Source organism: Parus major, chromosome 10 (assembly GCF_001522545.3).
Source record: "Parus major isolate Abel chromosome 10, Parus_major1.1, whole genome shotgun sequence".
In the NCBI taxonomy this organism is placed as follows: domain Eukaryota; kingdom Metazoa; phylum Chordata; class Aves; order Passeriformes; family Paridae; genus Parus; species Parus major.
In genome coordinates, this window is record NC_031779.1 from 8,063,946 (window position 1) to 8,091,428 (window position 27,483).

Sequence of the window (27,483 nt, forward strand, 5' to 3'; positions counted from 1 at the left end):
CATTTTTAACTGTTTTACCCAAAATAAGTCCACAAATTTGTTTGGGATTTTTATCACTATTTTGCTTTTATTATTATACATGGGATATTGTATAATTAGATCTCTGATAATTTTAAGATTTCTGTTCTGCTTTTTTTTTCAGATCAATTATATGTCTGTGTGGTCAAAGGGAAACAGTCCATCTGAAGTGAAGCAGGACCTGAAGGATGTATCTCAGACATGCCCATAGCTCTCAGGGTCCAGGAATGCACTGACTCAAGAGGGGAAGCTGGACCTGAAGTCTCCTACACGGTCACACAGAGTAGGACTGCACACCAGATGTGGCTTTCTCTCATCATATGCCTTAAAACTTATTTAATGGTAAGTGGTTTTCAGGCTGGCACTTAACTTCCCATTGGCTTGAACTCATAAGAACTACAAGGTAATGGGAAGCTAGCTGTCTCGTTAATTAAAATGGAAAAAGTACTTTGAGAGAGCATTTTCCTGGAACTGGGGTCCATTTGTGTCTGACGAGCTGTTTTATAAAAAGTGCCAAAGTGATATTAAAACTTTTAAAACTCTTAAAAATAGTATGTGAAGCTTAATGGCTGAATAGCTACGATTGTAATTAAATTGTAGAATGGCAGTTTGGTTTTGGCTGTAAAACCAATATTAGAACAAGGTACAAACTAATTTGCAGTGTCCTACAGCAACAATTAGTGTCCTAAAGGATGTGACTTTTCATTAGGATGACTAGGAGGATCTGACATGTGGCTGAATCATGCCCACTGTAGTCACGCTGAAGTTCATCTACATGTACCCACAGTATTTATTGCTCAGTCAAATTCTTCCTTCTATAATTCTGGATTGCCACATTTGCAATTACATTGCATCCGGCAGAGAGCTCTGAGATCTGTAATTACCAAACACGTCTGCAGCAGTCACACAGCAACAGAAGTGACACTCATGTACTTATGAGTGTAAAATCAAAGCACTGCACCTCCCCCTTGCCCATGACTGAATTGAGAGGTGTTTACTGCGCAGTTTATTCTGTGAAGCACCCTCCCCATGTAATAACACACAACCAATAAATGAGAGTGGGAAACAGGTGCAGTTCATACAAGCCAAACAGCGCAGAACTGAGTTGTTCTGGAACTTTACATTCTTTGCAATACCTTCAGTGGCTGCTCAGCTAGCTGTGAGAAAAGGCTTGGCTATGCAGAGCCCAGGTGTAAACACATCTGCAGGGACCCTGGCACACTAGAAAGAAACAGGAATTGGCTAGGCCATGCACAGGGGTCAGAAGACATATGTGTAAGTCACCTTGTTGTAGGGAGTGAGTGGCTCCCATAGTCTATAAGGCTATAAAATGGGATGTTTGTAAACAATGACAGTGGAAGGAATTACCAGTGTAATAACTGGAGACGTGGCAGTGCCTATGTACACCCCACCTATAGGACCACCTAAAATAAGGGAAACACTGTATTGTCTCATCTGTCCTTCTGACCCAGTCCAAATCCGAGTAACAGAGTTGTCCATGGGGCTTGCCCTGGCTGCGGCGCAGTCTCCAGGTGAGCTATCCACTGACATTTCAGAGCTCCAGCGCTTCCCCTGTTAAGCAGTCCTTCCTGTTCTCTAGAGGCCGCTTTAGCTGGCCTAGATCTGTGCCCCTTGTGAAAGAAGGGTCCCCATCACCAGGGCAGTTTGTTTCCCCGTTTTCCGTGGTGCATTTGGCAGCGCGTCTACAGCGATGGGGGCTCGGGGCCCGGGCGGGAGAGGGGTCCGCACTCGGCAGCCCCGCTCCTGACCTGCTTTACCGGGAAGGTCTGACGCGAGGGACGGCGCCGGCCCGTCCCTTTCAGGGAAACCTGAATTTCTGCTGGATTAAAGCGGTTGTGTAAGCGCAGCCCAGCTGACTCCATTGTTCCTCGGCACAATGTACTTATCGGTGTGAAGTGAGCGCGGAGCACGGCACTGCGGGGCAGGGCGGGCAGCGCTGCCCCGGGGCAGGGACGCACTCGCCCCGCAGCCCTGGCTGAGCGGGCGGGGGCTCAGCATCCGCCCCGCGGGCACTTCACACCTGGGATCGCCGCTCTGTGGCCGCCCATACACATGTGCATTTAAACCCCGGCGGTGATGGGCTCGGGCTCCGTAGGGCCACACGTGTGCGGGACGGAGAGGGAAGGCCGGCCGGCGGCTGAAGGCACTGCGGGAAGGGTGCGGGAGAGGGGCAGCACCAGCCCCCGTCGGAGCCGGGTGAGTGAGCGAGGGGCCGCTCCCCTCCCCTCCCCTCCCCGGGGCAGGAGCCTGGCTGCCAAAGCGCTCGGCGCGGGGGGGGTTAGCGGCGAGGGACGATGCCGTTTGCACGAACCATGAACCCAGCGGGGCTGTATGCAGTGCAGGGGACGGGTGTTCCCGAGCGGGACCGGACCGGACCGGGCCGTGCGGCGGCCGCGCTCTGTTGCCGTGACAACCGAGCTGTTCTCCGGCGGGCGGGCAGGAGCGGCGCGGGGCATTGGCCGCCGCGGGCACGTGGGGCGGCTGTGGGCCGGGCAGGCCCGCCCGGGGGCGGGATGAGCGCGGGGCGGGCGCGCAGCGGGGGCCGGGGCCCTGGCGGGCGGTGCCCGCGTTCCCCCCCGCGTTGGCGGCCGAGCGTGGCGGGTACCCCCGGCCGAGCTGCGCTGTCCCGGCTCGCCCTGCCCTCCCCTGCCGTGCCCTGCTCTGCCTTGCCCGCCGCCGGGCTGTGATGTGTGTGCCCCGCTCGGCGGGAGGCGGGGAGTGCCCGGCGGAGAGGAGGGGAGTTAGTCAGCGGCGAGGAGGAGGAGGAGGCAGGGCCGGAGGCAGAGCCATGGAGAGCTGCGCTCGGCGGGCGGGGCGGCCTGTGTGACCGGGGCGCGTCGCGGGGGCACGGCCCGGCAGCCCGGGCGGCAGCGGCGGGGCCGGGGATGAAGGTGCGGGGCAGCCCCCCGCCGCCAGCCGCCGGCCCGTGACGGGGCGGGGGCCGCGGCCCCGACGGGGCGGGCGGGGGGCCGCTCGCTGCCTTCCTCGGGGCAGGCAGGCGGGCAGGAGGGAGGGGACTCCGGCAGGGGCTGCCGTCGCCCGGGGCCGCGGTGACTCAGAGCCGGCGCGGCCGGGGGTGAGCCGAGGTCTGTTGTTGTGGGATTTTTTCCCCGGCAGGTTATAAATAGCCCCGCGCGGCGCCGTGTCACGGAAGGACACCCTGGCCGGGCGCGGGCAGAGGCCGCCGGCGCGCAGCCTCCCCCGGCCGGCCGCCGCCAGCCCGCCCGCCCGCGGGCCCAGCTGCCGTAGCGGCGGGGCCGCCTCCCGCCGGCTGTGCCCGCTCCCGGGGCACCGCTGACACCGCTGGCCGCGGCTCACACAGCCCGGCTCCGCGGGGACAGCGGCACTGCACATCGGCCCTGCCAGACCGCGCTGAGGCAGCGGGGAAGATGAAGCCGGAACGAGGTAAACGGCTTATCGGTACATTTCTTTTTGATTGTTTTGTCTGTAGGATTAGAAGTAGCCCGGTGTTTGGTTGCGATGTTATCGCTCTATTTCCTTATCCCCTCCCCTGTCATTTTGGGGGCTGGGAAGGAACCCAGGTACTCTGGGGCTCAACTCGGGTAATGCCGCTGGGAGTGGGATGCGGGAGGTGCCCCCGAAGGGGGATTACAGCCCCGTGTCCTGCCTGCCCTTCGGCTTTCCATTGTCTTGGCTGGATGGAAGGGAGGCAAACGCCGTAGCGAAGTGTTTCTGCTGTGGGAATGCTGCAGTTCGAGTGTCACACACGGCCGGCTCCTCAGCACAGTCCTGCAGTGCTGAGGCCAGAGTCGGTCAAAGGCAAATCGGGCAGCGACAGACAAAGCCCACCGATGTACGGAAATGTCCAAATATAGCTGAAAAACACCCTGATAACAACCATAACTTACATCTGTGTTGTTCTAAAAACTGACAGTGCTTTTCGTCCCACTTATAATGGAGATATTTCATAACAAGCATGGTGAAATACACATTTTTCACGATGATTTGGTTACATCTTACCGAATTCCTGACATCTGGTTTTACAGAAAAATCAAGACGGCAGTCTACGTATGTGTTTATAACACTTGAGCTCTTTTGCCGTATAGCAACAGCTGCTGATGCCCCTAGAGCTGGTAACATGTCATGACTTCTATTTTGATCCACAGGAGCAGTGATTATTGATTTGTGTTAAAGCAAGATATTTCTTGAAAAAAAAATCTTATTTGTGCTTGTCATAGTACTCTGAATGTTAATTAAAAACAATAATCTGTGTTTTCTAAAGTTTTGACGAGTCTATTGATTATCAGGTTGCTTTCAGTTTAAAAACATGCTCTGTTTCTGTTATAATCACTGGTGTTTTGAGAAACACTTTTATATAGCTCAGATATTTGTGTATTAAATGCTAACCCTTACATGACATACACATCTTAATTAGGTTTGTTAATGACATGTTTGCTAATAGTGACACTGCATAAATGGCCACTCTTAGGTGGATTTCTTGTCTGTATGTGCTGCAAGGATTATATGGTGTGATGATAGCACAGATAGTACAGAAGCAATCACAAATTAATGGAAGTTAAGTACTATGGTTTTGAAATGGGCCTTCCTCATTGCTTTCCTCCTTGTTGCTTGAACCTTCACACCATCTATTGCAGCAAGGCTGGTTGTTTTTAGAATCTTTAGATTTTAATACCAGACACTGAAGTTTGAAAACTGTTTACTGTCAGAGTGAAATTACATTTCAAATTAGCCAGGTAAAACCCAAGTCAATATTTGCAGCTTTAAAATGTTCTGATCTAGCAGTTCAACATCTACATGACCTTTGTGTATTCCTTTCTTTAATTTTTAGGCAGAAGGAGTTAGAACACTGGAAGCATTTTCAGTTGGTGTATGAGAAGTGATCAGATGCCTTTTTTTAACCAATCTGGTATAGAGGGAGCCAAGTTTGTACAGAAAGCAAGTTTTTAAGTTGCTGGGGTATTTTTTGTGGATTTTTTTTCTTTTTTTTTTTCCTCCATAAGCTGGGAGATAATAAATTGAGATCCTTTTACACTGTAGAGTGTTTACCACAGGCTGGGCAAAATCCTTCAGAAGTTATGTCTTGAAATTCTTCTAAGATAATTAACAAAAGTCTTGAAATAAATCGCCGATCTTGCCAAACGTGGGAGGGTATCTCCAGCCATTTTAGTGGATCCCTCCAGCTTAACTGTGTGCTAATATAATAGAGCAATACTGTGCACAAAGGGGGTTGTGAAAATGCTGCCTAAATGCCACATGCGGCCCACAGAGACTCTGAGGAGGCACGAATCATGCAAATGTTTACATGTGCTGCTTTCTGCATGGCAGCTGTGCCACAGGACACAAGCAGTCAAGTGTGCAGTCACCTGCTTCCAGTAGCTGCAAATTAATAGCAAAGGGCAGAGGACAGGCAGACCACTCAGCTTGCCACAGGCTTCACTTCTCTACAGAGCTCAAAATCCTGAGAAGACTTAGGTTCCCACCCCAAATAAAGCATAAAGAAGCAGACTTCAAACAGGCTTGCAATGTGTTGGCTTTTTTGTTGTTGTTTTTCTTACAAATAATTATATCAGAATCAATTTGGAGCAGAGGGATGCAGTTCTTGTTAGAATTTAGCTCAGCACTGCACTGAAGATTGTAATGGCCAGGTACAATGGGAGAGGTATGGTTTAGCCTTTGCTGAGCTACCAGTAAGGTTCTTGTTATACCCAGCAAAGATGGATGATTCAGGAGGAGAAAGAGAAGATCTGAATGTGCAACTATATTTATCAGTGGGAAGTGTTACAGAACGCTTAAATTTAAGGAGGTGAGAGGGATGGACATAAATGAAGAAAACATGGGATTTTGGCCCCAAGGTACTAGCTATTACTTCCCTCTATAAGAGGGAAAGTTGAAAAATTGCAGATATAGATATGTAATACATGAGAGCAGTGTGGAGGGGATGGAATATGGAGCTCTGGATAACAAACCTGCAGAACTCTTTTGGGGGGTAAGGGAGAGCAGGAAGAGAGCTTTGAAAGTGCAGGTAAAAAATGTGGACTTACTCCTTTGCCACACAAAGGCACAGGGCATTCTCAGGATGTATCTCACGAGCATCACTCCGGACATAGCCATCAGGTGGGGTTTGAGTGTGGAAGGACACTAGCTGCTCTGAGCACATTCCCAGAACTATCTGTACTGAGTCTAGGGAATGCAGTAACTCAAATTCTGATGGCTGCTGCTCAGCTTTACCTTCCCCTGTGCTGCTGGTCTTAAAGTGAAGTGTTGAAGCATCTTAAAATACTGAGGTCATGTTTCTTCAGCTGAGGCTTCACTGGTGCCAGGGAGAAAAATTATTTATCTCCCTTTCTTACATACAATGTTTTTGGAGTGATGTTTGCATTTGGGTTAGTTTTGGTTGGGATTTATTTGTTGGTTTTTGTTGTTTTTTTTTCTTTCTGCAGTAACAACATATCAGGTTACCTGGCTTTGATCCATGATATCATCACGATTTGGTTTCTGCAGTACAGCTGCCTAGTCAGCTGCTTCGTGCTGCATGTTTGTACTGCTGTTTCCTTTCTCAAGTACAGAGCTTTGCTCTTGCTTCTATTGAACTTCGTTCTAATGACTTCTGGTGGCTTCAGCAGTTTATTGAGTTTGGAAGACAGAATAAGACTTTGTAGCAGAGTGCTTGCAAAGTTTTCCAGCTCAGCTTTGTTCATAAACTGTATAAACACCCTGTTTCACCATCAACATTAATGAAAACATTGCATAATGTCAGGGTGATAGCTTGCTGCCAAGCTCAGAAGGCTTGTTGTGTACTCTTAGAGTACACTTGGTGCACAACTGGAAAAAATCTTGTGGTTTAGATGAATCTACAATGTAGTCATATTTTACTGTGGAAATGTTACAAGACATAAAAAGTTTTACTATAGTCTAAATAGCTGGGAGTTATTGCTCCTTCCTCCTCCCTCCCCCTCTTTGCATGAATGATCAGTTAAAGGAGGAGGACAGGCTTGTTTGTCTCTAAATGCATACTGGCTGGTTTTTATCACCTTATTCCAGTCTTTTCTTACTTTTCTATTGCCTTACTTTGTTTATTCCTCTATGTAATTTGCTGTGTAGAGACTATTTTGTTTTCACTTACAAATTAAACAAAAAGCAGTCTTCTCTTACTTTCTGAAGCATTAATTCCCTCCTTGAGATTATCCTAATTTACAGAAATTACTTTCTGTCTATGAGAGAAGAACAAGCAGTCTGAAGATGGCCTTTTGTCTTCTCCTTCCTTTGCAAGTCAAACTTGGATCTGTGCCTCTGGGTCTGTTTGTGGTGACTGGGTTAAGGGACTTCTGCCACATTACTTGGGTTGGTATGGGAAGAGGTAACTCTTGGTTCAGCAAAAGTCTGTTTACTGCCTCCTGTGGGAAACATAGCTGAGGCATTTTGGGATGTATCTGTGGGGAAAGCTGGAGGAGAGATCAGTGAACAGTTGATGGAATTTAGATTCTTAGGAGGAAGGATGAGGAGGCATGGGACTGGGGGGAAGTGAGCTGAACCTGTGTGTTCAGTTGTGGAGCTGGTTGTTAATTTAGGAGATGCGGGTAAGGCCCTTGTTTTTATAAGCATAATATGTGCCCTAAATTAACTGGGGAAGGTGTTATGGAAAACTTTTTAGGAAACATGATGTGCTATAGAGTATGCAGATTAGGAAGTGAAAATATCTAATGAAAAAGGGTGAGTGTCGTTTTAGCGTCCTGTACTGAACTGTGATACAGACACTTTAATTTTGTAGTATCTTCTCAGTGAAATGTCACAAAGCACTTAAACTTTTCCATGGTGGAATGATGCAGGCAGTCAACAAAGTAATAAAGTGGAAATGAGCTGCTTCCTGCTCAGCGGAGTTGTCACTCCAAAGGCGTTTGGGCAATGCTTGGGGCTGGGTTGGCACAGGTAAGTGCAGGTTGGCTGCTGGTGAGCTGGGGGTGACGCTGGGCCTGCCCCAGGAAGCCCTGCGGGCGAGCAGGCTCTGCCGGGCACGTGTGGCGAGCTGCGTGTGCCCCAGCCTGCTCCTCCTGCCTGCTCCTCCTGCCTCTATTGCTTTCAAACCAAACCACCTTATTCTTGAAAAAGAAAACCTAAAACTAAAAACCCCCACCAACCCAACCAAACTGACAGGTACTGCACTTGGATTCCATTTATGAAGCATGAAGCCATCGAGCTCTAATCTTTGGGGAGGCAGATGTGTCCTGATAACAGGTAATAATATATAGATGCAGGATATGAGTGAACAGGAACAGAAGCCTTTTCTTTTTAATAGAGGGTGGAGTCTAGATGCTTTCAATACAGCTCTGTTCTTGCACCTGAAAAATGGCAATATATACTCTCTTTTTATTAAATCTCTACCTCAAACATGTAACTTGGAAGGATTCTTAGCTTTTAGGTGCTTAACTTTTTAAAATGTTAGGCACCAAAAAATTTAAATTGTATTAATTTGTTATATTAATAGAATGGAATATATATTAATAGAATGGAAAATCTCAGGCTTTAATTTGAAATGCGGCTAATGTTACAGCTTGTTCTGCATATTGGTGGCAAGACAAATCTTCCTGTTATAAAAGTATTTATTGGGTTGGAAGGGTGCTTTTATCATAGTTCAGCAGTGAGAGTTCTTCATGGCATACCTGTTTCTCAGAGAGAACCATCCCAGTAACAACTTTGCCATTTTTTTTGCTTGGTGTTGTCCAAAGTAGCTGCCTTTAGCTGCTGGTAAAACAGAGTGGCATTTAGGTAGATATTTTGGGGATTGTGGATATGCCAAACACATAGGCTTGGAATATATAAACTGACCCTTCTGACCATATTCTTTACTTGCTGAAGTGAGAAACTTTGGCATGCCAGATCAGATCCCTGGGGTGAAACATATTAGGTTGGACTTTGTTGTTAAGGGCAGTGTTGACACTATTATTGGATCTGAGGTCTGCCAGCTTCTAAATGTTTTTAAAAATAAGCTAACCTTTATAAATACAGATTCTCATGAGAGAGAAGAGTTTGCTGCCAAATGAAATTCTGCTTAATAAAATTAGAAGTCTTCTGTGAAAACAGAGTAACTGACGAGAACAAACCAGCTATATGACATTTGTTAAAAGAACTTGCTCTGTTTCACTGTTTATGAGATGTTTCTTCATTATTTTGACAAACTTCTACTAATAGCAGCTGTTTACTGGTGGAGAAATAGCCATAACCTTTTATCTTCTCAGCAATGAGTTTAAGGTAACAGTCCAGCTATTCTTTTAGTCCATAAGGTCTCACAGTTTAAATATAGCTGTAGTTATTATCTCCATTCCAATGTGATACTTGATAAACTATGGTTTTAAAATTTTTGGAAGTGCCTCACATTGACTTTCAAGGAGGTGATAAATTGTTCAGTCTTTGCAGGTAATTTAAATTTAATGTTTAGACAGAAGCCAATTTTTAAGTTAAAAAATTGTTTTAGAAGTGCATGTACAGTTGCATGGTTACCTTTGTACTACCCAGTACTGAAACTTTGTGTATAAGTAGTCAATTAAGGATGAATACAAATACAGAAGAGGACCTGGGTAGGTAGCTGGACTTTGGAAGAGTTCACTTTGATTACATATTCTGTTTTCTGCTGGTCTCATGCTGGGTGGCATGACTATAGCTACAAGCACATGGCTGAATCCATGTGAGTTATTCTTGCTCTGCAATCTGAACTGTACTGGTATTGGAAGAGATTTTGTTTTTAATAATGGCTACTTGTAAGCAGTATAATGGAGTCTTAAGTCATGAAAATGCTCCATCTTTTCTTAACAATTCAGAGTTAATCTGACCAAGTCAAAATCAACTCACTTGTACTAATATATTTCATTATTTGTTAAATGGGCCTAGTTCTTTGGCTAGTGATCTTTCATGCTAGCTTTGGGGCCAAAGCTGGTTCAAGTTGCTGTCTGGGATGGTATTACAAGATTACATTGACTCAGATGCAAAGATGTAATGAGGATGTTCTTGGGGATAATTTGGAGAGGGAGCTGTGTGTGAGGCAGCTGAACACACGGGGAGGGAAGCACTCTGCATACATGAAATACTAATGACACTTTAATGTCTGTGCTGATTGTAAGAATCCTTATAATGAATAAAAGCAAACAAAATAGTATCACTGAGAAATCTTCTGAACAACTTGGTTTCTTCAGGAGCAGTAAGGGGAGCTCTTCCCCCCCCCCCACACTTATTTTGGTTTGACCATTTTTCTGTACATGGGTAGGCATGCAATCTCTCTGTCCAGGTATGTAGTACCCAGTAACCATGGGGCAGTTAGGCTTTTAGCAATGATTAATGCATTTCCCAAACCTGTTGGCTTTTTCTAAGAAAAAAAATATATTTTTTTCTTCTAAGGCTTAAAAGAAAGGGAGAATAGATATTATAAATAAGGACTCTGGTTGCACATGAGCAATGTCATCTGCTTTATATTACACAAGTTAGTGATCTTTTTTCCATCAAGATCCCTGGGAACCAGGTTGGCAAGTAAGTCTGTTTTGGACAGTGAACTACTTTAAGGAGCCTATGAGCAGGTGACTGCTTGTACCAACCTCTTAATGGTGCTTGCTGTGTATGCAGGGATTCCTTTTCCAACTGATGAGCCTTCAGGATTTCTAGGACATATTTCACACTTCTCTGTGCTGCAACAAAACAAGCTCCTTTGTCAGGATGCTGTGCAAGTATCACCTTGTTGTTTTGTGTAACAGGGGCAGCAAGGGCAAAAAGAGAGCGAGAACTTCAGTAGAATAGATGATGGCAAGTATTACCCATATCCTCAGTACAGTCAGTGACACGATGGGAGGTGGTAAAGGGCAGCTGGTTCCTTCTGAGGGACAAGGGAAGGAGAAGGAGAGGTGCAGGAAGAGCTGCTGTGGTCAGCATGCTCTTTTTTCAGAGCAATGGGAAGCCCTTCTCCCCTGCCAGGTATTGTTCTTCTTGATTCCCTGCCAGGGCACCAGCCCAGCAACGCAAGTGAAACAAACCATAGCTCAAACTCACACTTCCAGGCAGGTCAGCAAGTTTGGTGGAAGGCTTTGTTTGCAGACTTGGAGGGGGCAGGGAGGGTGTGTAAGAGCAGTATCTGAGTAAATTTCTGTGATGGCTACATGCCATAACTTCTGTGTTAACAGAGAGTAAAATTTTGGTCTGTTGGGCTGATGCTTTTTTTAACATGCTCTTTTCTGTAAACTCACAAATACTGGTGCATTTCCTTTACATGTTAGATCTGAATCTTTAACATTTCTGAATCTTCAAGACTTCTATTTACTTGTTCTTTATTAAAATTTTGATTAAGTAGGTGAATTTGAGGGTAGGGGAGAATAGTTGCATCAAGAAGGAAAGAACTTCAGTAAATATTACAGTGATGTGGCATAAGTGAGAAGGAGTTTCCTGTCAATAGGAACTGAAAAGGGACAAAATTGAAGATCAGCATGGACTGGGAATGCAGTTAGGTCAAAGGAGTTGATATCAACACTCATGCTGCTCAAAGGTAAACCCCTTTTTCTCTGCTCTAAATGTCTTTAAAATTGAGCTTCAAGTATATTTGGTGTGCAAGTTTTCCCCCTTCAGTTGCCTTTTAGTGAACAGTATGACTTTGCTTTAATTTGAGGAGGGGGAAACAGCTTCTTTCTTTTGAAGCATGTGCTATTTGAATCGCCAGAGGAATTTTGTTTACCGTGGGGAAACCGTGAGAAACAAAGTATCTGGAGAGCTAGAATCAGAGGATAGGCTTTGGTAATGGTTGCTACCATAGCTGTACTAGCAGCAGTACTCACAGGGTTAGTGCCTACACCATGCTAATGCAGGCAAGGTGTGGAGGACCCCTCTGAGGAGTCTGCTGGTAAAAAGTGGAGGAGTAAAACCAAATGGCTAGTTCATGCAGGTGAAACACGAGGAATAATTGATAACACTGAGAATGTCTGAAGATGAAGTCCGATGTAAAAGTGCTAGAACACACACCTGGCTCATCGTGCATCACGCAGTTAGGTTCACTAAACTTAGGCCAGTCATGGCTGGCTGTTATTGTGCTGCTTTAGGATGTTTCCTATGAGAGCCTTGCTGAATTAACAACTTTCTATGAGAAAGTGTTTTGGATCCACTGGAGATAAAAGTTGTGGTGTTTGATGTGCTTTGTATGTTTTTTCATCCCATCCTCATGTTGAGATGATGTAGTGGCCTTTTATAAATGTTTTAGGATGCTTTTTGTAAGGTGGCGAAATTCATTCTTGGGTAAGTTTCTCGTATGAAATTTAAGCAGCTTTGTTACACACTGATTTTATTTTATTTGGTTTTAATTTTTGTTTGTTTGATTTAAAGATCATAGTGGGACTGTTAGCATCTGATCCTTGTGGGATTTAGCATCTGATGCTTTCAACTTCTCTAGGTGCACTATAGACTATGCAGCATTTCTCACTCAAGAAATTTGAGTTTAAACATCAGTAAAAGAAAAACTGTACACATTGACTTGAGCACATATCTAACCATCTCTAACATGCATTGCAAGCATCAAGAACTGACCTCAGCTTTGTTCTGAGGAACTGAGCATCTGTTCTGGGAGAAGAGGAATCAGGCTGTCTACATGAGAGCACTTAGTGGTTTTGTGTTCTGCAAATTAGTAACTCAATCCAAAATGTTTGTTTCAAGGAAGGGATGTGTTAGTAGAAGTGTATTTTTATTTTTAGCTTGTCTCTATGACTAGGCTGTGTAAACATAAGGTGCTGTGGAGTCACTTAGGCTTTGCTCCTGAGGGGTCACATGCACACCTTGCTTTTCCTGCACAAGGCAGGCTGGAATCTGAACTAGAGTGTTTCTCAACTGCCTCATTACTAGACATCCTGTGCTTTGCCATGGCCCTTCAGAGGTTGAACTTGAGTGTTTTTTATAATGTAGGGATGATGCCAATAATGTCTATTGGCAAGTGCCTCTGAATTGATGAGTAGTTCACTTGATATTGAGATGAACCATACTTGGCTCTGTTTTCCTCTTTTATGGAATGTGTAGGACTGGTTACTCACAAAGTGTTGGGATAAAATCCATTGTTATGAAGACCTCACCTTTTTTGTTTTTAGAAGTGTTATTCTATTTGTGGCAGAAGGTGGGTTAAAACACAGTCTGGTTATCTTGAGTATTGCTTGTTGTTATGCAGTGTTAGAACTTTGAGGACAGTAATAGTAATTGAAGTGCAGGTACTTTATCGTGATGAAGTATGCAGCCTAGGATAAAGTCCTGTGTATACCTCTGTGAGCTACGGTATTCTCATGTAAAGTGTCTTGTGCCTCTGGAATTTGTGGGAGCCTAAGAGATCCAATAAATGAGTCATGTGCTTCAAGGTAGCTTTTGTTTTGGTAGAATTTCTAATATTGCAGTTTATAAATTTAGCATCTTTTTAGGCTGGATGCATTCACTTCTGGGGTGTTCATCCACAAACAGGCACAGAGAGCTCAGCTCTGTGCACCCTACAGCTGGTTTAAGATTGTAAGCTTAAAAGCTGGAGTGTCAACAAGCTGTCCTACTTTTACTGCACTTGAAGAATATCTGGTGTGAAAAGGATCCTTGTGGTTGCACTGCAGTATCCCAGTGTGGGGAGAGTGTTGAGGAACAGTATGGTGGGTAGGCATGCCCATCATCTACAGACAGCTGCTCATCACTAAAACATTGTTAGCTCGCCTGTAAAAACAGCTGGTGGCTCATGAATGCTGTCTCTGCTGGCCCCGGTGGGAACTGACTCGGTTGTTGTTGCTCCTGCCTCTTGTTAGCACAACTTCTAAACATACCATGTTTACTAATGTGATAAATATTCCTCTTACCCCTCCCATTCGTCCTGTAGATACTGAATAACTGTTTCATAGGAAATAATCTGAGTACTTTTTTCAAATGCTAGGTAGTTGCTTAAGAAAACCTGAAATTGCTTTTTCAGACAACTGTGTAAATGACAGTGTTTTTGTAGAAGTAAATGTTCCATGAAGGAAAAATACTTGGAAAGCAAACAGGTAAAATATACAGGAAGCTTGAAGGTTAGTGACAAATTAAATGTTACATTTTCTATCTAACTTTAAGGCACTATCTGTACGAGATCTTTAAATGGCCAACTACTAAAAGGTATCTGACCTTCCTTGGATAAAATGCCTACTTGAAAATCTTGAACAGAGTGTGTTTTCTTGCAACCACAGCTAAATGATACTGGTATATAGAATGTGAGTGGGGAAAAGTCATTTTGTGAAGTGGCATGTTTTCCATGCTCTTGAATGGGTTAGTGAGTGGTATTGGATTTTGAATGTAGTTGTGTAGTCTAGTTTGATCTTGGACTTTTCATAGTTTCATGGTATCTAATTACAGAACAAGGGTTTTAGTCTTGCTTTGTGATCTGGTTGGGCTGAGAGAGGTTTTTTGAACTGATTATGTTAATATGGTGACTGTCATCTGACTTTAATACTTGTAAATACGTCCGAACTGGATGAAATTGTTTAATGTAGCCAGTAGGTTGTTTAGACTACATCTAGAATAGTACATGCTGTTTTGAGACTACTCTCTTGAAACAGCCTCATAAATTAGTTCTCAGAAGAGCCCATTACAAGTACTGGAGTAAGAACTAGAGTAGTGCAAGGAGAGCCGGTGTGAGATCCTCCTCCCCCTGTGTGCTCCAGGAGGGTCAGAGGAATGAGGCAGCCGAGCCTCTCCCGAGTGGGCTGAGCAGTGGAAAAAGAGCAGTGGGGAGTTAGCTGGTGCTGGCTGGCAGGAGGACGGGCTGGCGGCTTTTTCCACTCCAGATGTAAATATTCATCACCTCACAGACTGCAGCTCGGGCTGCCTCTTCAGAGAGCGGTGCGGGAACATTGCGTGTGCGGTGCCAGCGCACGGCAGCCGCTCTAACCCGGAGCGGGCCGCGGTGCCAGCGTGTGCCGGAGCGGGGGAGCGGCTCCCGCGGCCGCCCTGGCCCTGCCGTCCCTGGCCATCCCCTCCGAGGGGGCCCCGCCGCCCGTTCGGGGCAGGGCGCTCCCGGCACCGCCGGCCTCCCACGCGCAGCCCGGCCCCGGTAAGGCCGGTTCTGGTTCGGCGGCGCGGCCCCGGTAAGGCCGGTTCTGGTTCGGCGGCGCGGCCCCGGTGCCGCGGTTGGCGCTGCCGCGGGTCCGCCCCGCCGCCGCCCCGCTCACCTGGGCCGGGCGGGCCGGGGGCCGGGCCGGGCCGTGCCGAGGGGCCGGCGCTCGCCCGGCGGGGCCAATCGGCGGCCGGGCCTGTTGCTATGCGCGCCCCTACTCTGCCTCCTTTGTGGAGGATGCCGTGGGCAGCCGCCCACCCGCGCCGGCGCTGCGGGGCTCGCTGCGGGAGCGCCGGGCCGCGCCGAGAAGGTGTGTACGGCAGCCGGCCCCGGGATCGGCTCGGCTCGGCCCGGGGGCGCCGGGGAGGGGACCGGGCGGAGCGGCGGGGGGAGGCTGGAAGGTCGGTGGCACCGGCCCGGACAGGATTCCCGGGCGTGAAACAAGTTCAAGCTGTGTAACTCAGAGTATCGGCAGTTGTTGGTGGTGTTTGTCTGTGAAAGGTGATTTGAAATCCACCTATGCTAAAGTGTACCGAAGTTTGCCTCTCCGGCTGAGTCTGTAAACAGTTCCTTTAGAAACCCACACCAGACGTTCTTCCTTTCCTTCCGTGTACTGAGCCTATGAAAGGCTTCATTTCTGCGAGTTGGGGGTTTTCTTCTTCCTTTTTTTTTAACGTTCCCTTACAGGAAAGTAATGGACAGCCTCAAAATTAACTCGGTTAATTCATTAGGTTGTTAGGGCAAGAGTATTAAATGTCCTGGAACAGGAGGGGAGGACTTCTAAGCCTTAAAAGTGAGACGTGTAAGTGTCAGAAGTGCTAACAGTTGTAGTTAGTGTAGCCATATGTAACTGTTTGACTCTTCATTGTTAGGAGGGGAAAAAAACCAACCTCTTCCCCCTCCCAAAAACACCCTGAAGCTTAACTGAGTTTCTTCTGTGCCTTGTTATGTAGGTCAAGTTTCTCTCTTTTTTTTTTTTTTTTCCTCCAGCAGGAGGAAACTATTACAGTATTTTGATTTCTGCTAGAAACAATGCATGAAACATTATCAGCCCTTTGCCACTACTTGTTTGTCTTGGGGCAAATGAAGCCGATGCAAATATGTCAGCTTTGGGGGGAATAAAAATATGTATTTTTAATTAGCATCTTACTGGTTGCTCAACTATATGATATAAAAAGCTAATTCGTATTATATTGAACTCAATGCAGAATTGAGGATTATCCATTGCTTTTTATGCAAATTTATCTACAGATGTGAATGTTGCTCTGACCAAGTACTTGCACATATATATATATATATGTATATATCCATATATTCATGTGTCTAGAGCTTGTTGATATTCTTCTGAAAAGTACAAGAGCTCTAATTTAAGTGAGCTTGCTGACATTGGATGCCCACCTCCTGGCACGGGAGGAGGAATGATTCCATTAGTGTACTCTTGTGTTTTGTGTGGAAATATTGGCTTTGAATCACTGAAGCATTGCTTTTTAAAGTAGTAAGGAATTTTTGAGAGGACAAAGTGAAATTTCATAATTGCATAGATTAAATTTTAAATATGTGAGTCTGCCATTTTGCTATGTGGAAAATTACCATGTGTTAGGGAAGAGGGAGGCAAACTAGATTCTTGGATGAAATTCTGTTAAGCCTTTCAGTTTTGACCCTATGTAATGTTTTATTATTTGGAGTGCCAGAAGACTATTACAGCTTAATAACATGACTTACATTGTGGAAACTTGTAAATAGCTGGATTGTGCTGTGTGACACAGTTCAATTCTAAAACTATCAAAAATGTTCCTTTGTTTTATGCATTCAAAATTCCATAGTAGGCTCTGGTGTCCATTTTAAAGTGTGCAGTCTTTTACACAGCTTGAGAGTTGTAATGTCCTCATTTATCCTTCCAAATAAAATTTAAAAACAATTTTATGGGCCTGGCCATTCTCCCAGATTTTTTTTTTTTTTTAGATGGGAAGCATATATTGTCTCTTTTGTAACTTTTTTACTTTTGCAGGTTACTGTTTAACCACTTAAAGGCAGGCGTTGTAGGTGAAGGTTAATAGCATTGGAAAAATGACCTGAGGAGCTTCATGCTGCTCCACCATCATCAATTTCATCTCTCAGAGCTCCTTGCATTTCTCAGGAAGAAGTACAGTCTCTGCCTTTGGTCTGCTGGCCTTATGCCTCTCCCTCCACCCCACCCTCTCCATAATTTGGACTGCAAATACTGAAACCTACTGAAGCTGGAGGTAGCCTTACTAGCTAGGAGGAGGATTTTGGGTGGTCAAACATGTTCTGACAAAGTTCCACAAGATAAATTACCCACCGCTTAGATGACAATGAATGGTTTGTAACATCAAAGTTTTGGGAGATCAAGTAGCACAAAGAGAAGACGAATACAAAAAGAAACTGCAGTAGAAGAGGTCAGATGTTATGAAAATAGTTTGCTCTGGGCTTTTTGTTTTGTCTTTTTCTGTATTTCAGAAAAAATTATGGAATTCTTAATCTACATTCCTCACCTAAGGACACTTCCTAACAAGTCCTGTGCTTTTTTTTTTTGCCTGTGTGCTTTTTTAATTACCCTGATAGCTAGTTCTGTTCTAGCAGCAATGCTGAAGAAGTTTTCAGCTTGTAGGTATGATTTCTAACTGACATGATGTTGTAATAAAGTTACAGGAATACCAGCTCCTGCTTAACCTGCAAACTATAATGTTTAATGTCTTGTCCATTGAAATAAAATGATTGAATTCTTGAGTGTTTCTATCTTTTCCCTGTGAATGCTCTTTAAAAGCTTTATTATTATCAGTTCATTTGTACTGTTGTTTCTCATTTTCTTATTTTTCAGTTATTTTAGGGAAAAAAAAAATTGCAGCTCAGTGGCATTAGTAGGTGCCTTGCATGTAGGTAGAAAATGTGCTGAACAGTTCTTCCCCATGGCTGTATTTATCTTGAGCTTAGTTATGCCAGTGTTCACATACTTGTTGGGCTTGAACCAAGCCCCTCGAGTTGATATGGTCAGATATAAGCTGCCCTGGATGAATTTCCCCAAGCCTTCACATGTGAAGTCAAATATCTGTCATGGAGAATTTTCCTGAACATGCTAAAAAGAAAACCTTTTCAGGCACTTTTAGACTGTTCAGTTGCACCATTCTCATTTGAACCAGAAGTAATGACACTGAGTTCTTGTGCTGGGTCTCTAAACCCTAGCATTATATCAGATCTATCCTATGCATGTGTGGTTGCATCACCAAATCTCTCATCTTTTTAGTCTGAGAAGGCATCTTAGCCTGTGCTGTCTCTGAGCCATGTTCTACTGCACTGAAATTGCCAGTGCAATGTAACAGGCTGCTGGTCTGCTTGTCATCATGAAAGACAGGCCAGCCTGGAAAATACTGTCTTGTTATTGGGATGTGGGAATTAGTCTTCCAATGCCCTGCAACTTTTCTTTCCATATTCCACATAAGTGTTTTTCAAAATTTTCTTTCACTTTATAATTTTGGAGGATCTGTGTTTTGCTAGCTGTACCTGTGAACTGAGTGCTCTTAGCATATGTTAGGGTGTTAAATGACTGAAACAAGGACTTCCTGCTGAAGGCCTCTTCCTTGCCCCTAATAGTACTGATTGTTTTGGTGAAGTAGTTTTAGGAACAGCAAAAAAAAACCCAGATGCATTGTTCCTTTTTGTCACTGTACAGCCTCCCACTTTCTTCTGAGGGTGTGGTAAATGAGGAGCAGCGTGACTGGCCTGCTTTCCTAGGATGAGATTCAGAAAGACTCAGTATTTTTCTTTAGGTTGTGCAGATTTAAATTAAGATAGTGGGGTCAAGATAAGGTAAACTTAACTTTTAACTCTAGAATTCTAAGCTTGGAAATGGGTAACTGAGTTTTTGTTTTCTTCATGTATGCAGCAAGTAGACAAACATATTTCAGATTCTCTCAGAGGATAAAAGGCAATATTTACTTGTTAGCAACACATGGTTAAATTGATGATATTCATCTTCTGAAATAAAATTACAAAGCTTTTTTTTTGCAATATCAAGAAGGTGGGATAAAGAAGATTGAGAGATGCTGTGGAACTTGGGGACAATAATGTATAGTGAAGTGTACTTAAATGGGAGGGATGTAGCCTGTCTTGGAGTTCAGCCACATCATCTACTGTCTGATGGAATTCTTTTCAAATTGATGGCTAACAATAAAGCTACTGCTTCTAGAGGTTGGTGCCTGCATAAGTGTTTGCTTTTTCCTTGGTGAGAAAAGAGAATATTGGCCAAGTTGAAGTAATGGTGGTCATCCTACCTGAAAGATGATTGAGCCTTCAGATGAATTTCCACATTAATTAGGAGATTTTTCAAAAGGGCTGAAGGTGGGGACATTTAAATAGCAAGCACCAGTGCTAACAAGCAAGACTGTTGTTAAATAGTTAATTACAGATGGCTGAACTTCAGATGCAAATTATGAGAAAGAACAAGTTCTCTGCATCCTGACCCAGGGACTCCTCACTACTGCCATGGCAACTGACACATTTTACTCTCCAGTTTTAGCAAAGTTTATGAAACTGAAGGTAACTTGCTGGTTTTATGACTTTAAAATAAATTTTAAAAGACAAAGCAGCTGGAGAAGAAGTAAACTGAAAGTGGATATGAATTCCTAGAGGCGTATATTCTAGTTCCTATAACATCTTTCTAAAAGATGTCTGAAGTATTGTATACTTTAAAATGCCTGGTAGTTAAAACATTAGTTCAAATGCAAAACTTTATAATCTGAGCAGATCTCTCTGAATCCTTTCCATTTAGCTTAACATGAAAATTGCCTCATGCAACTTGAATAGAATGGCAAGGGGGAAAGGAGCAGGAGGTAAGAAGCTCTCTGGATTTGACCTGGGCATGGTACAGGTGAGGAGGAGCCTGTAGTCGGTGGGGCGGATGTGACTTCTCATCTGACTCACACGTGCGGCTGAGGTGCTGGCCTTGGGCTGTGTGAGCAGGATGCTGGAAGCACCCCAAGTGCTCTCTTATTTTTATAGTGAGGTTACTCCATGGGTCCTGCAGCTACTGTAGTTAAATTCCAGCTAGAAGTGTCAATATCTCTTTTTAGGGTAGGACATCTGAAGGATTGTTGTTATAGACTAAACTCGATGGCACCGTGGGTTTTGATTTGGGAAGTCACAAACAAGAGCTATGTATAGAACTGAGTCCAGGTCACTTCTCATACAGCATTAACAACTTGTTGTAAGTCTGTTTTATCAGTGCTGTTAAGTATGTGTGGTTTCCCCAGCTTTTGCTGTGTTTGTGAGGTCCATCTATGCCTGTGGGTCTTGATTACAGCACTGGCTTCTTTAGAGAGTGAAGGAAGTACTTTGTGTAGTTGTGTACCAAACCTCTATATTCTCACGCTGTGTTTCCTGACTGTTTTGTGTTGCTGTATCAGATGGATCAAGGACTTCCTCATCCTTCAGGTGTGTAATTCAGTCACAAAGAGGACTTAAAGAGAAGGGAAGCAAATTCATGGAGTTATTGCCTGTAGATTATTATTTGTCATCTGTGATACTAATTAAGAGTCACACTTGGATATAATGTTTTGCTGGGTGTTATACAAGCATGGAACAAAAGACTGTCCTCACCTCAGACCTTATGCAAGTATCAAACGCTAAATCAATGGCTTCCAACAGAGGGCTGTGAGCAGACAGAAGGATAATACTGATGGAGACAGATAAACTGTGCTCCCACAGGCTGACAAGCCTTTATCACCGTAACAGAGAAGCTGCAAATCAGAGTCATTTTAATCAAGAGTGTAGGACAACACAGGGGGAGTAAGGACTGGTGATTAAAGTAATCAGAGGCCAGTTTACTGCAGTAGTGAGTGTCTGACAACAGGAACGGTGGTGAGCCATGGAAGATCTTGAAAGCAGAAGAAGAAGAAAAAAAAAAAAGTAACTTTCTTAAGAAAGATGTTTAAAAGATAAAAAAGAGCAGGAAAACATGGTTTCCTGTTAGGCACCGACCAGAGGCACCTTGCAAGGTGGTGAGGCATAACCTTGTGTGTGCCTTTTCCACACAAATTCCATGAGCAATGGTGTGGGCAGTGCTGACTCTTCCCTGGGCAGGCAGATAAGGCGCTGCCATCTGCTCGCTGGGGCCCGGCTGGCATTCACGTGGGCTGTGCCCAGCCTAGAGCTCCCCACTGGCAGGGCAGGGCGTGCTTCCAGCTTGGACTGGGAAGAATTTATCTCTGAGGAAAATCTTTGGATTTCAGACAAGCATTTTTCCATACTCAAGAGGAAAACCAACTCATGCTAAAAACAATTCTCTAAATGCTGTTTTGTAGGGATTCAGCCCAGCAAGGAGAGTGTAGTAAACGCAGTTTGCAAGCTTTTCTGGGGATAAGGAGGGCAGGTTGCTTGTTGTCTGGATTCCCATGCCAGATTCTGCAAGATCAGCCACTAATTCAGATGGTAAGAATAAAATGTTCTGTGCTAAAAATCTCTCAGATGTGTTTTTTATTAGTTCTTGGAGATAAGTGATTGCAAAAACCAGCTGTTTACTGTATTAACCAATGTAATCAGATATTTCTAAATAGAAACTTAGTCTTTTTGACTACTCTTCTGTGCTTGCTTTTTTGTTATCTCTTAGAAAAATTCCTCCTCCTCCAACAAAATTATGCATTGTTGTCCCTTGATAATTACAAAATTTATTTTTTTATTTATTTCTAGTAGAAAATCTCTGTATAATGTTTTTGCTAATGGGAGGCTTGACAAAGTAAGTTATAGGTATCAATCACTTGGATTCTGGAATGTTTGTGAAGGGCTTTTGGTGTTTTTACCTGATGCCTAACTTGAGTATTCACAATAATTTATTAGATCTGTTAAATCTGACAAGTGGACAAATCCTTAATCTTGCCCAAACTGTGTTAGTAGCTGAAGTGAAGCTTTTGGAATATTTGTGCTGAAATCATCTTGGAGCAATTTTCCCTGAAAGGAAGTAATTTTGATATTTTCTGATTGAAGTTGCACTGGATATTTATTTTGGATAATTATATAATTATATAATAAATTAAATATTTGGATATTTATATAATGCTTTTTCTGCTGGTCCAAAACTCAGCTTTTTGGGTTTTTTCCTCTGCTGTTAACTTTTAATTAAGTATATAATTATCAAGGAGAAGCTAAAGTAAGGTTTTGTTTATCTGTCTTTGCTTATGCTATTTGTTTTGCTGAGATACAAAAGTGGCTGGAGAGGGCCTTGAGCTTTGACTGGATTAAAACTGTTATTCTTCATGTGCTGCTGGTGTTCACTATTTTTAGCGTAGTGTTTTGTTTTTCCTAATAATTTATTGCTCTGTCCCTTGACTCACGGGTCACCTGATTTCAGAGCACGCAAACAGGGTTTGGATCCTTTACCCTTCTATAAACTGATAGTTTATCTGGAGGAGCAGGATGCTCTGCTGCTGGTGAGATAGGGTTGGAAGTGGCCGTGGAGGGTGAGCCCTGTCCCTCTGGTTCTCTGGAAGGAGCGTTCCAAGAACAGGCAGTACAGGGTGTTACAAAACACACGTGCAGCCAGCGAGCTGGAGCCGGGGCCAGCGCTGGTGGGTGACGCGAGGTCAGCGCCGTGCACGGAGGCTTTTGCCTGCTGTCCTCACCGTGCCAGCAGCAGCGCTGGCAGCCCTCAGCTCGCTTTTTCCCTTCCAGGGAGAATTGTTTTGAACAGATACGTGATGAATACACCACTATTATTCTTGCTCCGCTAGTGTTAATTTTGGCACTTTGTACGGGTGTCTTGCATCTCGGATTGTCGCAAGCTTGTTTTGTTCTGTGAGGTGCCCGGTGGCTGGATGTTTCTGGTAGCCTTCAAAGCTGCAGTGTGAGCAGCGAGGATGGTTGAATGAAGGAAGAGGGAAAGCAGGCACTTAAATTTTGTAAGCAAACAAGTATGCTGTTAGAAATTTTACTGTTCAAGTGGGCCCAGGTTTTAAAAAGGTATTTTCCAAGGTCCGGTGCTCTAGAGTTTCATTAGTCTGATTGTTGTTTTTTTTTAAAATCTTAAAGTCACTCTGATCTCTAACAAGATAAATGTTACTCAGCTAGATCCTGTCAATTCTTCAAATTGGGTGAAAGCAAAGAAAAACTGCATACATCAAGCTATTCAGTACTTGCACAGATGAAATATGTCTAGACATGTAAAATGACTATTTTGCTGATTTAGATTGAACTACAAGTTCATTACTGCCCAAGCAGTTGCAGATTTTTAATTCCTGGCCCATGAGGTCTTTTCAGCCTGGTGGAAACCTGCACAGACTGTCATATTCTCTAGAATAAATAACGCAAATTAACCTTCATTTTTCTTGATCAGTGCTATTGGCTGAGCTAGGTAACAGTGCTGGCACTCATTCATAACTTTCTGGTTTTCCCAGGTTCCTCTAAGACAACAGGATATTTGAAATTGAATGTTATCCATCCTTGAGGGAGAGGGGTTGCTTTTTGCATTGGTGCAGGGTTTATTGCTGCACTCGTGAGCTGCTGATAGCAACTATTTTACCCTCTTACCAAATTTGTAATGTAAGTAACAAAACCAAAGCTTTTAAAAAATGTGCTTCATGTACATGATCAAAATTCTTGCCCCTGAAGAAATTATATACTAACCATGCATGGGAGAGGTCTTAGATGTTCATCTGGTTTTATTTTTTTTAATGGTCTTTTCATAGGTTAGCCTCACCAAAAGCTGGACTAGGTTTTTCAAAAACATGCAGACTTCTGCCCACCCCTGACCCACAGTCTTCTCTGGTTTGTTTTTGTTTGGGTTTTTTGTAACCACAGTAAAACTGAGAAATTGCAATATCCATTAAAAATAGATACTTACTGATAGGTATCTTTTAACGAGATTTTCAGTGTACAAAAGCTTTGTCAGTAACATGGCTTTCAAAAACCATTGGTCAGGCCTGTTGGCAGCTGACTGCAGTGTGAAGATGAGTGTTTGAATATTGGTTGTTGAAAGCTTTCAGAGTGTGTGGAAGGCGGCTGAGTGTTTTGGTGCTTATAAAACCTCACTTGCCTAGACAACAATATGGTGTTGAAGGCTGAATGCTCAGTGGAAGGTTTCCATAAAGTGTGATCCCATAAGTCAACATGGTACTTTCACCAGGGGCTTTCCCTGACTCCAGCAGCTCTGGCATGCCGGCTGATTCCACCCAACAGTGAGTCAGTGCTCTCACACAGCGATTCAGATTCTCTCTGGTTTATTTTCCAGCAAGTCCAACTATGGTCTGAAGCAAAAGGCACATGATGTAACAGTTCTTTTCCTTGCAATGCTTTTAGGGAAGAGCACCAGCTTGTGCCTGGTGTTTGTAAGCCAGAGTGGAACCTGTGCACACACAGAGTAGTGGATGGCCTTTCCCAGCAAGATTTTTGTGTTCCCATTGCAGTTTTGTCAGGCACTAAATGACTCTTCCAAATAATTTGCTCAAAGTCCTTTTGAAAGCTACTTTATATTTCTCCTCAGAAAAGCAGTGTTATTTTATCAATATTAATAGAAAAAGAAGCACAAGAACACTTGAAAGTATATTGCCAAAGTTTCTCTAAGTACAGTATTTAAGGTGATGAGATAAAGCATGAAATACCCCAAACAGAATTTTTTTTGGTGTTAATGGGGAGATTTTAGGAACCAGTATTTTTTGGCTAGGATAACAGTTCATCCCTGTAAATGCTAAGCCAAAGATCCTTGTGTCTGTGAAGATAGGTTACAGAGGAATAAACCAAGTGACACTTGAGCAAAAATCTGGTCAGCAAAGGAGCAAACATCTAGTGGTGGGCTAGCTCTCTGGCAGCTATACATGTATATATTTCATAGGCACTAAAATACCTACTGCAGGATTTTTTTGAAGGTCTGTGTTTTCCAGTAACATCTGAAAGTGATTTATTATCACAAATTACCGCTTTCCATCTCTAAACCAAACTCTGTATAAAACAGTACAGAAGTCTGCAAATAGTTGAATCTTTGTCAGGCTGGGTTGTTAAACAAATTAAAACTGAAACTTGTGTATGTCGTCCTGTATTGTATTGTGTTTAGGGCCTGAAATAAAATTCTGGCACACACTTTTATTTGTGTGCTATAAAAATGCTGTCACAACTGGAATTTAATGCAGAGCTGCCATCAACCTGTTTAATGGATGGGTTGTCTTGGCTTGCGAGTTAGACATCCCAACAATATTCAATTGTAACTGTCACATGGATGATATGCCTTCAGGAAAAGGTGAGGATTAGCTAAATAGATGTGCTTTTTCATTGTTAACACACATTGGGTTTCATTTGAAAATAAAGCAGCAGCTATGGAGTCACTGCAGGATGATATTTACAGCTGACATGAAACAGTAAGCTGATGAAAGCCTTCAGTCTGTGTGTCTTCAGCCATGTGGCTGCTGCTAAGCTCCTTCTTGAGTTAATGAGCAACAATAATGAACATGGTAATCATTCTCATCTCCAGAGTTCCTCTGCCTGGAAAGCCTTGATGAAAGTCATCAGTATCAGTGAGGGGAGCATGGAAAAAAAATTACACACATACAGATTTTTCAATACAAAATTTCTGTTTTAGTGTAAAAAATGCTCAGTTATTTGCCAAGAGAACACCTCGGGAAGAAATTCTCTCATGCTCTGTAAGCTTAAGTGTGCTCTGCTTTCTGCTCTAGGGTGACACACTGCTCCTTCAGCTCCCCAAACTGAGCATTTGGTGACACACTGCTCCTTCAGCTCCCCAAACTGAGCATTTGGTGACACACAGCTCCTTCAGCTCCCCAAACTGAGCATTTGGATGGGTTTTGCATTGTGGTGCCAGTGCCTGTGAAGTTAACCTAGGTCTGATCTCCACACTGCCCTTGCTATCCCCTGGGACTAAGGTGAAATTTAAAACAGTAATCTGTTTTCAATATAATTCTGCAAAATTTCTATCAGCATATTTACCAGGGTAGTAAATCACTGTATTGTTGGTGAGTGAAGGCCAGATAGAAACTTTCTATTCCCTTCTAGTTACAGCCAAGTGCCTATTCTGTACTCAGCACCACACACTAATTCTAAAAGAGCTGTTTTCTCCTAATTATTTTTGTTTAGAAATGAACAGAAATACCTGACAGAAATCCTTTTGATTTGTTGGGATTTAAATTTTTCTTTTGTTAAGATAGGTACATTGTGTAATGCAGTTTGTTCTAACACAATCTGTCTTGGGCAGTGCATCAGCTAAACAAGGGAAAAATGTAAAAAGCTAGAGATGAATTAATAGAAATTACTTGGTCTGCTCCTTATAGGCTTTTTTGTTTCATTATAGTATAACTTCAGTTTTTTGTGCAGTCACATTTTATGTAATCACAGTGTATTTATCACAATGTAATACAATAGGAAATTGTCATATAAAGGACAACAGAAATTGATGTACTCTTAAGGGCATTAGCTGAGACAAGTCCTATTTGCTTTCAGGACCTGTCCAGTGGTAACATGTTGGTACAAAGTAGCACCTTTAATTTAGGGGTCAGCAAAAAGAAAATGTTCTCTTCCCACAACTGGCTTATTTTTAAACTGCTAACCATTGCAGCACTGATAATCTTACAGCTTTACACTGATATTTCAGCACTTATGTACCCACATCAGGATAGAGCGGGACAGTTGTATTTTACAATATACATGTTCTCTTGCAACTTTCGGTGGATTGACGTTTGAAACAGGCCTCAAAGTTCATGTTTTCAGGTATTGCTTTCCTTCTACTAAATACAGATGTTGAAATTGTAATGATTGACCTACTTTACAATTTGTGATTTCATTGTGGAACAAGAAATCAGATTGTACCATTAGTTCTTATTCCTTTCTTTTGTCCACTTAAGGGGAAACAAAAACAGTTTCCCCGATCAAAATGCAAATACTGGATCTAGAATCTGGTTTAATGCCAAAAAATCAAAAGAAGCACATTAAACTGTTGTTGCTTAGATAAAAATAGAAGCTACAGTTGGATGGAGAGGAGTGACTCAGTAAGCAGCATGGTGATGGCAAAATAGGATGTCAGCCAAAACGCAGGAAGCAAGATGGGAACACCCAGATCAGTTTAACAGTCTGCATTTTACACTCCCAGAGAGCAGTAGTTTCTGAGATGACTGCAGGAAACTTAAGCTTTAAATGGATTCTATGTACTTATTAAGCTGTTTGAACCTGAATAAGTTTTAGTAAAATGTGAATAGTACTTTTTTTTTCATGAGCCCAGTTTTAAAACCAGGCTCTCTGTTTACAGTAAAGCTGCCTCGAGATTAGCTCTGGGTGCTGTGAGGTGTCCAGCAGGGATGTGCAGGAGATGAGCAGTGATACACACGTACCCAGGGAATTAATGCAGCATGGCACTCTGCAGTGGAGCTCATGGCTCTGATTGATTTTAATTG

The 27,483-nt window shown here is 43.5% G+C and overlaps 1 protein-coding gene across 10 annotated transcripts in view; it reads left to right on the top strand.

The window, feature by feature from the left end:
* The first annotated feature begins 3,318 nt into the window (after window positions 1–3,318).
* The window catches only part of FAM214A (family with sequence similarity 214 member A), a 46,727-nt gene continuing 22,562 nt past the window's right edge, over window positions 3,319–27,483 (top strand). For 6 of the 10 annotated variants that reach the window (XR_001523559.2, XR_004498872.1, XR_001523560.3 and 3 more), the window contains exon 1: window positions 15,308–15,395. Coding sequence is in view for 6 of the 10 variants with exons in the window: in XM_015638934.2 (XP_015494420.1) it covers window positions 15,323–15,395 (73 nt within the window). In the remaining 4 variants the exon portion in view is untranslated. Of the gene's footprint in view, window positions 3,445–13,987; window positions 14,064–15,307; window positions 15,396–21,232; window positions 21,530–27,483 lie in introns of those variants that run through there. The other 4 variants (XM_015638939.3, XM_015638936.2, XM_015638937.3 and 1 more) reach the window with 4 other exon arrangements.